At 37.0% G+C, this 12,419-nt stretch overlaps 1 protein-coding gene and 1 pseudogene across 6 annotated transcripts in view; one reads left to right on the top strand and one right to left on the bottom strand.

Moving 5' to 3' along the window:
- The window catches only part of GRM8 (glutamate metabotropic receptor 8), a 674,240-nt gene that overhangs the window by 354,886 nt on the left and 306,935 nt on the right, over positions 1 to 12,419 (bottom strand). For all 6 annotated transcript variants that reach the window (XM_036230954.1, XM_036230951.1, XM_036230952.1 and 3 more), the window contains 3 exons: positions 6,815 to 6,950; positions 6,190 to 6,344; positions 4,986 to 5,123 (listed from right to left, as the gene is read on the bottom strand). In XM_036230954.1, coding sequence (XP_036086847.1) covers positions 4,986 to 5,123; positions 6,190 to 6,344; positions 6,815 to 6,950 — 429 coding nt within the window. The remainder of the gene's footprint in view (positions 1 to 4,985; positions 5,124 to 6,189; positions 6,345 to 6,814; positions 6,951 to 12,419) is intronic.
- LOC118611131 lies at positions 7,567 to 7,684 on the top strand (annotated as a pseudogene).

Here is a 12,419-nt window from a genome sequence, read left to right as displayed (position 1 = left end):
CCAAAAATGAATAAAGAAGTAAATGAAAAAATAAAATGGATGGATGGATGGATGGATGGATGGATGTAGCAAAATGAAGGTTTTAAAATGCTATATAGAACCAACTGGATTTATAGGGTTGGTGTTGTTTAATAAGGGCAGAGCTAGTCACAATTCATGATGGAAAAATAAAAGCCACAACACAATGTGACCAAGAGGGAGCCTGTCTTTAGGAGCAGCTCAACTGCACATACTCAGGTCCCTGCAATATTCACTATCAGGCCTCACTAAAAGACAGCAAATCAGAATGACAGTCACTAAAAAAGTTAAGTGAGACCTCAAAAGAAATGCTCCCCCCTGCTAGTGACAGCCTTGCTGAACAAAATAATGTTGGGTAAGGAACTGATCAGAGAACAGATGAAAAACAGAAAAAGTGAGGTGAAAGGGAACAAGGGAAGAGGAGTTGAGGCAGAGGCCTGAGTGGGGAAATAGGTGCGTGAAAAATGTACAGAGACAGAGATGAAGTTCCTGAGGGAGGGTGTGGGCGTCTGTTGTGAAGAATGCAAAGGCATTAAGTCTGAGAGTAGAACAAAGGAAGGAAAAAAAAGAGAGGTCAGATAAATGTCTATAAAATAACACCCATCACCACTGATAACAAGTCTAAAAAAAATCCTTTTTTCTTCTTGAGAAGACAAAGGGAATTTTAAGTAGGATTAAGTAGTAGTAGCTTTCAGAACTCAGCAGCTCTCAGAAGCAATAATAACTACATAAATAGCTAAGTGGATGGTAGGAATTATTTCACTTTGGAATTTGGCCAGCATATCAAAGTTAACAGTAATATCACATCTTTTTGAAAGCTTTCCTGAGATTCTAGGAGGGAAAATCATCTCAGAAAACTGTGCTGAGTTAATTTTAGGAAAAGGATGTTCCTCACTGCTTGAAGACATTCTAGCTCCTGAAAATTGATATGACAGAAGCCCTCCCTGCTGAGAAGCACTCTCTTATCCATGTAAATACATCGCCAGTATTACCCTCAATGGAAGCAAATAATTACATTCACAGATTATCATTGCTCAAGGTAAAATTTTACACAAAACATAACTCACAAATGATGCTCTAAATGCAGCAAAAAGGACCTTGTAGATATCTTACTTTCACAGAGTCCTCACCTTTTGAATCATCAGGGATGGTTAAAATGCAAACCTTATAAGGCTAAATTTTGAAACTTGCAATCAGTATGCATTCATTTATGAATTAGATGGAATTGGACAATTGGAAATATAAATAATTATCACACCCCAGACACTTCTACCTATGAATATCCTGTAGATTTTTCTTCTTAAGTACATTCGACCATTAACACACTAGATCATCTCTCCTCCCCAAAAAACAGAGATTAAAACTGAGTGTTGATCGTCATTTGGGGCACAAGTATCTTCTCTCACAATCTGGAAATGTTCATGTGTTACTGTTTTTTTAAAAAAATTAAGTTAGGATGTTGTAATATTTATTTATTTTCTACCCAGAGACAAGTTATTTCAGTATCACCCACAAGGGAATTTGCATGAAAATCTGTTTACTGACCTTGTTCCCTAAGGGTATGCTTGCCCTAGCACTTGAAGTAGACACCATTTTCATTGAGCTAGAAATAGCTCTCTCTAATTGGACAGATTGTTATAATTTTAGTAACACCCAAAAAAATCAGAGGAATCAAAAGCAGACATGGCGCCACATCAGTATTCTACGACAGCCCTGTTCATTATTTATGACTGAAATAAGCATCCAATACACACTATCTTCAGATGCTAAAGGGACATCTATACATACATCAACTTTTTTTGAAAAAACAAACTTAGAGAAACAGTCTGTTTTAATAGTCTGAAAACAGTGTTCAAAAGTCACGTGATTACTTAATAACTAATTTCCTGCCAATTTTATTATATAGAATATACATTAAAAACAACTGTGCATCCATTTCTTTAACTGGTAGATTTTCATTAATACAATCTAAACAACAATAGGATATAAATGTGTAGACAATCAAATTCAGAATTAGGAATTCAGAATTAAGTACAGTGTAAAATATACCGGAAAGAAAAACACAGAAGGTACTCTATGCGAAAAACTGTCCTTTCAAATCCTGTAAACTGGCCCGTCTTTATTTCCCAGTATTCCTTAACGTGCACCCTCCTCTCCAGTAAGCTGGGCCTCTTCGCTGTTCTTCACACACTTTATACCATGTCTTTCTCTATGTCTTTGCTCTGCTGACCCGCCTGTTCCCTCATCTTGGATGCTCTTTCTCAAATCTTTCTTGTTATCAACACTCACTTTCTCTATGAAGCTTTGAATTTGACATCTTGAAGTTCCAGTCACACATTTTCTGAACTCCCTTAATATCTACATCTAAATTTAGCATTTAATTATAGGATTTTCCCCCTCTGTTTGTGTATGCGTTTGCCTGTATCTTTTTTTCTCAACGGAATCACATTATTTAAAGATAATACTTTCCTCTTCATGCCTCTCCCTAAAGTTTCTGTCAAGAGCCTACTCCATATGTAACATCTTTTCTCTAGTTATTCCTTCTGAATACTAGGTTTATCTGAAAATATGCTGAAATGTGCACTATCCTAAAGAAAACTACTGCACCCCTGCTTCTTTCTCAAGTTCTCTTAATCTACTTTCTTTTTCTGCCAAACTTCTTGAAAAAGCATTCTCTCCATTTCTATTCCAGTTTTATCTCACAACTTGTCTTTCTGTCACACTTCCATGCCTCAGCCATCCCATCTGCAACCTTGAAACTGCTTGCACCCCATCTTCTCTCCTGGAGACATTGGAGAAAGCATTGGCTCCGGATTCAACTAGGTCCCAAACTCCACGTGCTCAGTTTCCTTTCCTGGCTCCTCCTCTAGAGTCTTCAATCGTCCTCCCTCATCTCTGCCCAATCTCCTATGGCAATTGCATCCCTGGTCCTGTCTTTAACTTACAGGTCTCCATCTGCCACTCCCTAATCTGTATTTTTAGTGCTGAATGCTAGGTGGGGTCCCAGACCTTATGCTGCCACCTGCTGGGCAGTTCATGGGGCTAGCTCAAAACTAAATTTACATTAGTCCCTCCAAACCTGTTAGTCCCTCCAAACCTATCGTTCCTTCGGTCTTCTGTGTTAGGTACATCTTTTAGACCTAGCTGGTAGAGGTTTAATATTTAGAACTCCATCTCTTACTACTACCCCCCAGTGTTCATCATTCACCAATTAATGTAAATACTACCTACTAGACTTCTGTCCTCTGTGATCTGCCCCTAACTCGCATGTCCTTATTTGAGCCGTGACTGCCTATCACCAAAACTACTGGACGAGCCCTAACTGATCGTTTTCCTTTCTCTCCCCTGATTGCCAATCCTTACACTTCAGCCGAAGGAATCCTATTGAAACAGGCTTCTTAGTAATGCCTTATATAAAAAGCCTCAAGTTGTTCCACCCTATAGGATAAAACCCAACTCCTCAGCTCTGGAACTTCTAAAAGGAACTTCAAGACCTTGCATGACCTGACCCCAGCAGGTCTCTTTAGCCCCATCTGCCCTCGCTCTCCCTCTCACTCACTTACCTCAGTCTCACTCACTCCAGACTCCCTGAACCTTTTTTCTGTGCATTGGACAAAAGAGATTTGCCCTAGATCCTGGAATGGGATGACATTATGTCTTCACATGGCTGACACCTTCTTGCCATTTAGGTTTCATCTCCAATTGCCATCTCCTTGGTGAAGCATTCTCTGACCGCGCAATGCGATTGCCACCCTCCCTGCCAATTCCACATGGTCACCTTTTCACATTTACTCTGCTGTATTTCCTATAAGCATGTCTCGGCATCTGGAAGTCTCTGTTCTTTTATATGTTTACGTAGTGTCTGTGTCCTCACATTTGAATGCAAGCTCTGTGAACACAGACTGTCTCCCTTCCTCACCCCAGCTCCTGGAATGGTGTCTGCCACACAGCATGGCACCGATTTTACACCCCCATCCTCACTCTGCTTATATGTGTGCTCTAGCATTTGTCATATTATATCTTTTATTTGAATGGCTGTTTCTAAGGGAAGTGAGTAAAGGGAAAGAAAGATACATAAAAACATGGGAGTGAGGGGGTAGAAAAGGGAGGGGTGTATGATTATAAAATGCTGATTCAAGATTTATAGTATTCAGTGTAGAGGATTTATGCATCTTTGTTAAAATTATCCTTAATGTTTTATTGTCATCTATTTTTTAATCTTAGTATTAAATTTCATCTTTCACACATTTGTTTCTAATATACAATGCCATAAATATATAATGGATTTAAGAAAGATCTATATATTTACCTTATATCTGTAACTTTGTTAAATTTACAAATTAGTTCCAATTTTTTAAATTCCATAGGTTTTTCTATATATACAATCGTGTTATCTACAAATAAAAAATGTTTCATTCTTACATTCAAAATATGAACATTTAATATCACTATTATTTTAAGCATAAGATATAGAAAATAAATTACAAAAAAATCATAGCTGCTAATGCTACGGAAGATGAGGGGATAATAGTATTATAGGGGACATGGATGGAAATAGTTTTTTTAAAAAAAACACTGTTTTATAGCAACTTATTATGATCCATCATCTTCACTACATTTTAAGCTCCTGGAGAGCAATATCACATCTTGCTTATTTGTCCATATCCCACCAACCCTAATAAAATGCTTTGTCCAAAGTTGAATACCAATGTATTTTTTTCAATAGGACTGAAATACCCCAGCATCGGTCACATGGCACATGACCAGTAAATACTTGTTGGTTGACTCTAAAAACCAAGGAGTACATCTAAGTTTGTTGAACGATCAGTGTATGCTCAGCCCTGCTGAGAAACTAGAACAAGAGACACAAGAAAATAGAAAATGCCCTTATCATTATCCATGTAGAAAAACTTCATTTCTCAGGTAGTGATAAAACAAAGCACCGGGGAAAACGTTTAAGTAGCTACCTGTGCATTTCTTTATATGACTGTTTCTTTTTCCATGTGATCCTAATTTGCATCCAAAATTCTCCTCCCAAAATTCTGCAAACCACACATTTCTTCGATTATTGGCAAGAGTTCGGCTTCTAAAGTATCGATCAAACCCTATTTTAAAAAAGAAAGGCATGGTTTTAATATTTTTTCAAAATCAAAACCAAATACTATCAGAGGTTTCGAATAGGTCGTATGTTATATTGCAATCATTGCATGGAATACACACACACACACACACACACACACACACACACAAATGGGGGACGGTCAAAAGCTTCCCTATAGCAAAAGCTAAGGGGCATCACTGGACAACACCTCCATCCTCACCATTCACCATTCAGGCCCCTGGCTCTAGGGATTAGCATAACAGAAAAGCCTGTTGTTGATGTCATCATCACGATCTCTTCCTCTCCTCTACATCTCCCAGTGGAAGCTGAATATTCAGAACCAACTCAGACTTTTCTCATTCTTCTCTATCTCTCTCCTACAGGGGTTAATGTTCCAGGCTTCTATGCTCCTACCCACCTTAAAATTTATCTGTCCTATATGTCCCATTTTTAGCTAATTCAATTAACTAATCAGTACTAATGTAATCTTCTAGAGTCATGGGTAATGGGCTAAAGTGTCAGCCTGCTCAGGTAATGACCTTACTGAAGGGAGACCACCTGGAAATAATGCCTTACTCGAAAGGATAATGGGAAAGGTAGGAATTTCAATCACTGTCAAGACCCATCAGCAAGGATATTTGGGAGACAGATTGCCTTTCAGGGATGCGCCACATCTTTGCTGTTGCATTTATTTTACCCAAAGGGTCAGTCCAGCACCATGTTTCCATTTTCTATAAAGCGAGCACTCTCACTCCAACAATGCTGTAACCATCACATACGCCCATGGAAATCCATAAGTTTAGAGGGCACCATCATGGAAGTGGCTAATATGGAAGTATCTAAGGTCAACTGTAATTCCCTTTCTTAAAAAAAAATCTAATAGGTACCCTTAATAAAATATGTTCATACTGAGTTAAATAGCTACTGTCTTGGCAATTCTGCCATCAGAGCTAAAAATTCTATCCTGAGTTATCAATAATGGAAGCATCTCATCATACACTGATACTCTAGTTTCCTTTTGAGTTGTGATTTAACTGAAGTGAAACAAATTCTCTCTGATGCGTCCTTACCATCAATTGATGTTCTTTTGGGCAAAATCGTCACAGCCCCTTCAGCAATCTCCTCCTGCTGATAAACTGGTGCTATTTTGGATCCCCAACTATCTGAGCCAATCCAGAGAAAATGCCCACTTTGGTTTAATTTTTTTGCTGCTTCTAATATCCTCCTATAGAAACAAAAAGACATAAAACATACCATATTTATCAAGAAACCTGCTACACTTACGAATGTTACGAGACAGCTCTATCAAATTATATATAATCAGTAGGTCAACGTTAAACAATTAGTCAATCATTCTAACTGCCTGAGTCTGTCAACTCCTAAAGAAAATATATTGCAGACTTTAACTCCAGCACCTGTTAATTAGCCTTATCCTTAACTTCCTTCGCTTCATTCTGCCTATTATCCTTATTTGTCTCAGTTCTTTTAGTCCCCATGTTTTACTCTATAGACATTTCAGACTCAAGAACTAGAAGGCTGTTATGTCTCCGTGAAACAGAAGGCAACCTGTAATTGCATGAGAATGTTGGAATTTCTGTGAAAACTCACAAGATTTTACACTGAACATGAAATACATTAGAAAAAGGATGTGGACCACAAAACTAATCCTACATAAGAAAGAAAAGTAATCAGCACCTGATGTCATCTTCATTGGCAAACATAATCACTGCCCGAGCATTAGGTGTTTCTAGCAGGCGTTTGATAATTTTTTCAAATTCTCCAGGTCGTGGTTCACGTGGGATTTTCTGTGATTGAGCAATGCAAACACTACCTATTCAAAAAAGAAAAAGAACAAAAGAAGAAGAAAGAAAAGGGATTCAGAAAGGGCACTTATGTAATTAACAAACCTAATGAGGTCAGGTACTTTATAAAAACACGTGATTCTGTACAGAATATTATTTCTCAAAACATCTGTCATTCTCACCTATTAAAAGCAATCACATTGGTTTACATTATAATATATGTATCAAGTAAATTACATCAATTACTTAAACATACATCAGGTATTCCCCCCACCCCAAATTAAACATTATTTTTGTGGATGTCATTAAGAAAACCAAAATGTAAAAAATTTGTGACAAGAGTCAAGGAGTCAAGGAAGAAGGGCTGTTTTGATTCACTTAACATAAGTCGAAGGACAAGAGCATGAGTTAAGTCTTACAGGTGAGAGCACCTATAAGTAGAAAGTTATTTTTGCCACTTTATTTATTAGTAGACCTCCTTTAAAGTTAATTGTGTCTTACAGCTCATTGTATTACAGCATTAGCATAATGACATGTTTTGAGACAAGTAGTCTTCATGACTATTTGAGACACAGGCAAGTATCAATGATATAAACCCTCAGTTGGCAGATGTCTCCACCATGAAAATCAAAATGGCAGAAATCCATCTATGGCCATGCCACCCTGAACGTGCTCGATCTTGTCTGATCTCAGAAGCTAAGCAAGATTGGGCCTGGTTAGTACTTGGATGGAGACCACCTAGGAAGACCAGGTGCTGTAGGCATTTAAAAAAAAAATAAAAAGAAACAAAATGGCAGAAATCCCATCTTGCTATCACAGCCAGAAAAGAAAAGAAAAGAAAAGAAAAGAAAAGAAAAGAAAAGAAAAGAAAAGAAAAGAAAAGAAAAGAAAAGAAAAAGGAAAATAAAGAAAAAAGAAAACTCTTCTTTTGGCCTGTCCTTCTAAGTCAATGAAAGACAAAAGAGAAAAGTTTAGACAAGATCTCTGCCACTGGGCTGGGATACAAGAAGAAGAAAAAAGTTTCTGAGTTGTAATAAAGCTGAGAAATAACATATGCTAATACTAGAAGGGGAAAAAAGCAATATATTTCAGCTCTATTATGGTTTAAACAGGCTTTTCGAGCCAGTTAAGAATTAAATCACTATTTATACCATCGCTTCAGCAGGCAAAGGCATTTTTACTTCCAAACAATTAGCAATGCATTCAGTCACCCAAAAGTTATTGGGTGCCATTGTATGCTATGCATTGGGCTGGACACTGGGAATGCACAGTCTACTGCATCCAGTTTGGGAGAAAGGCATTCCAGCAAATTATCATGGAATATGTGATACATTTTAGAATTCAGAAAATGAACCATACAATGGAAGCACAAAGTAAGGTGCAACTAAAGCTCTTGAGATGGATTTTAAAGAGCAAATATACACTCATATAGGGACAAAAGTGGGACATTTCTAAAAGAGGTCATTGAATGAAAGAACTTTGCTTGATCATGGCCTATGATAGAGACTGTCTGGGGCCGAAGTTGGAAAGAATGGCCAGGCCCAGCTTAAGAATGACTCTGTTAGGCATGCCAACTAATTTGGACTTTATCTTGAAAACAAAGGGAACCCACTGAAAGTTTATATGCAGAAGAATTACAGGATGAGCTTTAGGCTTTAGGAAGAAATCTCAGGTAACCAAACAAAGAAGAAACATCTAATAGCCAGACAATGGGTATACAGTGTATCGTGATCAGACATATGATTTACAATACTAGAGCACTGGAGTTTTATTTTCCTTTAAGTTAGAGCACAGTCAAAATTACCCCTGCAACAGCAATACTTTTACTAACCTTACGATATGCTCTTCAGGGGTGGAAATTGCCCATAATCCACAGACTGAGCTTGTAGTTAGCTGGCTTACTAATATGCCATTAATAATTGAGATAATCGATTCATTCCTTCAGTAAATATATACGGAGTGCCCGCTATCTGCCAGATTCTGTGTGGGGGCAGTGGGATATGATGGTGAATAAAATAGACATGTTCTCTGACTTCACAGAGTTTAGGAATGTGGTTGAACCAGGCTTAATGCAAAAAAAAAAAAAAAAAAAAAAAAGTATATAATTATAATCTCTGGCAAGTACTATGAGGAAGAGCAAGGGAATTTAATTTAGATTGAGGAGTGTTCAAGAAAAGTCTCCCTAAAGTGGTATCACTTAGTTGAGGTCAGAAAGAAGAGAGAATGGGAGAGACAAACATGGAAAAGGGTAGAGAAGAGCCAGTGGAGTTAATGAATGATGGGGAGAGAAATGTGAGTCAAAGATGAGAGGTGGACGGGGGCCAGATCATTCATGGCTGTGCAGGGACTGTGGAAGACTGAATAATTAAAATGCTTAAGGTCCTCATTACATGTTGCCCATAGGACTATATCTTATCTATGAACACTGCATTTTATGGAAGAAAAACAGATGAGGGCTGCTGGTGTAGAAGGCGACCTGGAATGAAAGAACAGGAGACAACGATCCTAGTTAAGAGGTTATGGGGACAGGCCCTGGGAAAGCACAATGTTACTGGTGCCGAGGAGGAGTACGTGGTGCTGTTAGAATTTCTGAGTTGGAATCAGTGGGGCTTAGAAGTATTTTTTTCCAGTCTCATTGAAGTATGATTGGCGAATAAAAATTGTATCTATTTAGGGTGTACTGATTTGATCTAAGTAAGAAGTAGTGAGAAACCACTAAGCGTGACTAAGGTTTTGGCTTTTGTGACTAGTTTATGTGATGCCACCAATAAGCAAGTAGAGAATACAGGTGGGTGAGCAGGTATATGGAGGAGAAAAGTATGATTCTGATTCAGAAAAGGTTGTCTTTGAAGTATCCATGGGACATCAAACTGAAAAGGTGAGTCTGGAGGGAGAAGGGAAAAGTAATTACAATTTTTGTCAGGTGCTCACACAGTAGGTAGTTAAAGTGTTGGGAGTGAAGAGATCACTCAGAGGGAATATTTAAATCAATAACAGGAAAAGATAAATGGTGGAGCTTGGAAAACCACTAGCTTTGGAGAGGCGGCCAGTGAATGAGATTGGAAAGAAATGGTCCCATATTTTGAGAAGGAAACTTTTGGGATACAGCCCAGTAGTAAGTTGAAAACTATGCATAATGCCTTTAAAAGTCAAGCAGACAGACAAAAATTGTGGTGAGTAAAAGCAATAGGTAACTGTAACACTCTCTAGGGAACAAGAGCTGTTTCAAAATATGACTGCCTTTTAATTAAATTGCTGTGATTACTTAAGTACCCCATTAAAGACATTCCATATCTTAAGTATCATTCTGAGATTACTACTGACTCCATAGCCAGAAGAAATGAAGTCTGGAAAATTTTCATTATGACTATTTCGGATGAGGCAAACAGGCAATCCAGACATAGGCTTTAGTCTGAATTCATTGATGAATGAATTTATTCATTCATTCAGCATCTATTGAGCATTTTTGTTTGTGAAAAACAGGCTGGAATTTTACATAGTCTAAATCCATTTAATATTATTTTTTCCTCCACCTCACCTAATATTTGTCAGCCTAGCCAATTTGCATTTTCCAAGAAAGAAAGACTGCACAATTAATTTACTTCAGCTGAACAAATACCTACAGAGAACTTGCTCCACATGGCATTTTGCTGTCTGATGCTTTATGGATATTTTATTAAATCTTGGACTGTATAGCTTCTCAAGTGATGGGAGTTAGAATATTAGGATTCTTTTAATAGCTGTAAAACTCATTCATACTTTCTATAGTCACAGCTGTCAAAGAACGGTTAATCCATTCATAAGCACTCACGGTCTACTATGCTTCAGGAACTACAGACATCCAAAAGTTGCCTGCCCTCAGTGGTCTTATAATATAATTGAATGATAAGATGTACACATAAGAAAAGCCAGAGAAGGACATAAAATTATCTAATGGTGAAAGGTAGCAGCATAAGAAATAGTAAAATACAGTAATAAACAATATCATCCTCACAAACAGTCCTATGACTTCATAAGAAGAAATCATTATATACTGTTAGAGCTTGGTTAAAATACCTATGTAACTTAGTCAAACATTCAAATTTAATCAAAGATATGTTTTCATAGAATAGTCACTATCTATTGTTCTAATTTTTAAAGACACTCTCTGACTTGATTTAGACTTCTGGGGTAGGTAGGAGAAAGACAAGTTTCCCTCCATCCAAGAATGTGTCTATTGCACCCATTTTTCCATATCTCACTCTGAAAGAGAACTGATTGTGTGCAATTCCAGGGAAACTAACTCTCCCATTCTGCAGGTGTGCTCAGTTCTACAAGAAATATTTTAAAGCTTAGCACTTAGGAAAAGAATGTTGTATGGAGGAACTTATAATTGGCTGTTTTCTAGAATTTCCTGATTTCCTTGTCTGTGTAAATTTCTTCCTTTTGATTATTTAATGATAATTAAAAGATGATTTGTTCAACCGAACAGTTTAAGTGTAGGTACACTCTATAACACACATAATCATTCCTTCCCCATCTCATTTATTCCATAATCTCTCACTAGTCCTAATGGCAGCTCTCTATTATCACCCAAATTCTGATGTGGAAACCGAGAAACAGGGGTATCAAGAACTTGCAAAAGTCTGGAACCCAGGTTCAAAGCCGATCTGTCTCACTCCAGGTCTAGACTTTGTCATCATCTTGCACATCATAATTGGCTATACCTGTTGCTTAATGGATTAGTGGATACAAATAATTGATGAATAAGATAAAGTAAATTTAAAGACTTATTTTTAAAATCCAGCAGGTCACCCCTTACAAATCTAATTGATAGCTACATAAATATAGTACTTCTATTAAATATTAAGAACTTTACTAAGGTACTTAGAACTCATGTAGATTATAGATCATACTTAAACTTCTTCTGCTCTCAATAAAAAATTAATTTAATTAAATTAATTATGCCTTAATTTGTGACCAGTTTTAATGCCTAAAAAATAAAGTTTCCTATTAAAAAAATAAATAAATAAAAACAAAAACAAATAAACTTCCCAATTTCCCTGTAAATGTCCTTAGGAAAACTTTTCTGAAGTCTCCAGTCTTTCCCTTCATCTTTGTACTATAGCAACCAAAATAATTGTATTTTTTAAATTTTGTTATTTTTTTTACCCTAGTCTATAAACTCCATGACTATTGAAACTTGTCTTTCACATTTATCACCATACCCCCAACACCTATCACTGCTTGATACACAGAGCCTTCAACAAATACTTGTTTTAAAAAAATGCAAGACCTATAATAGATATTGCTGGTATAAAGAAATAGTCATGAGACAGTCCTATCTTCAAACTCCCCTCAGTCAAGTAGGAAAACAGAAATGCATCTCTAAATAAATGGCATAAAAGATGTAAAAAAATTTTTGGACCATGGTAATTCAGAGGAAGTTGCCGCTGAAATGGACTCTGTCTCTCAAAATAGTTTTTAACAGGGTACTGTAAATTAGAATATCATCTTGG

This window comes from Rousettus aegyptiacus, unplaced genomic scaffold (assembly GCF_014176215.1).
Source record: "Rousettus aegyptiacus isolate mRouAeg1 unplaced genomic scaffold, mRouAeg1.p scaffold_m13_p_13, whole genome shotgun sequence".
Lineage (NCBI taxonomy): Eukaryota > Metazoa > Chordata > Mammalia > Chiroptera > Pteropodidae > Rousettus > Rousettus aegyptiacus.
This window is presented reverse-complemented; position numbering and strand designations above follow the sequence as displayed.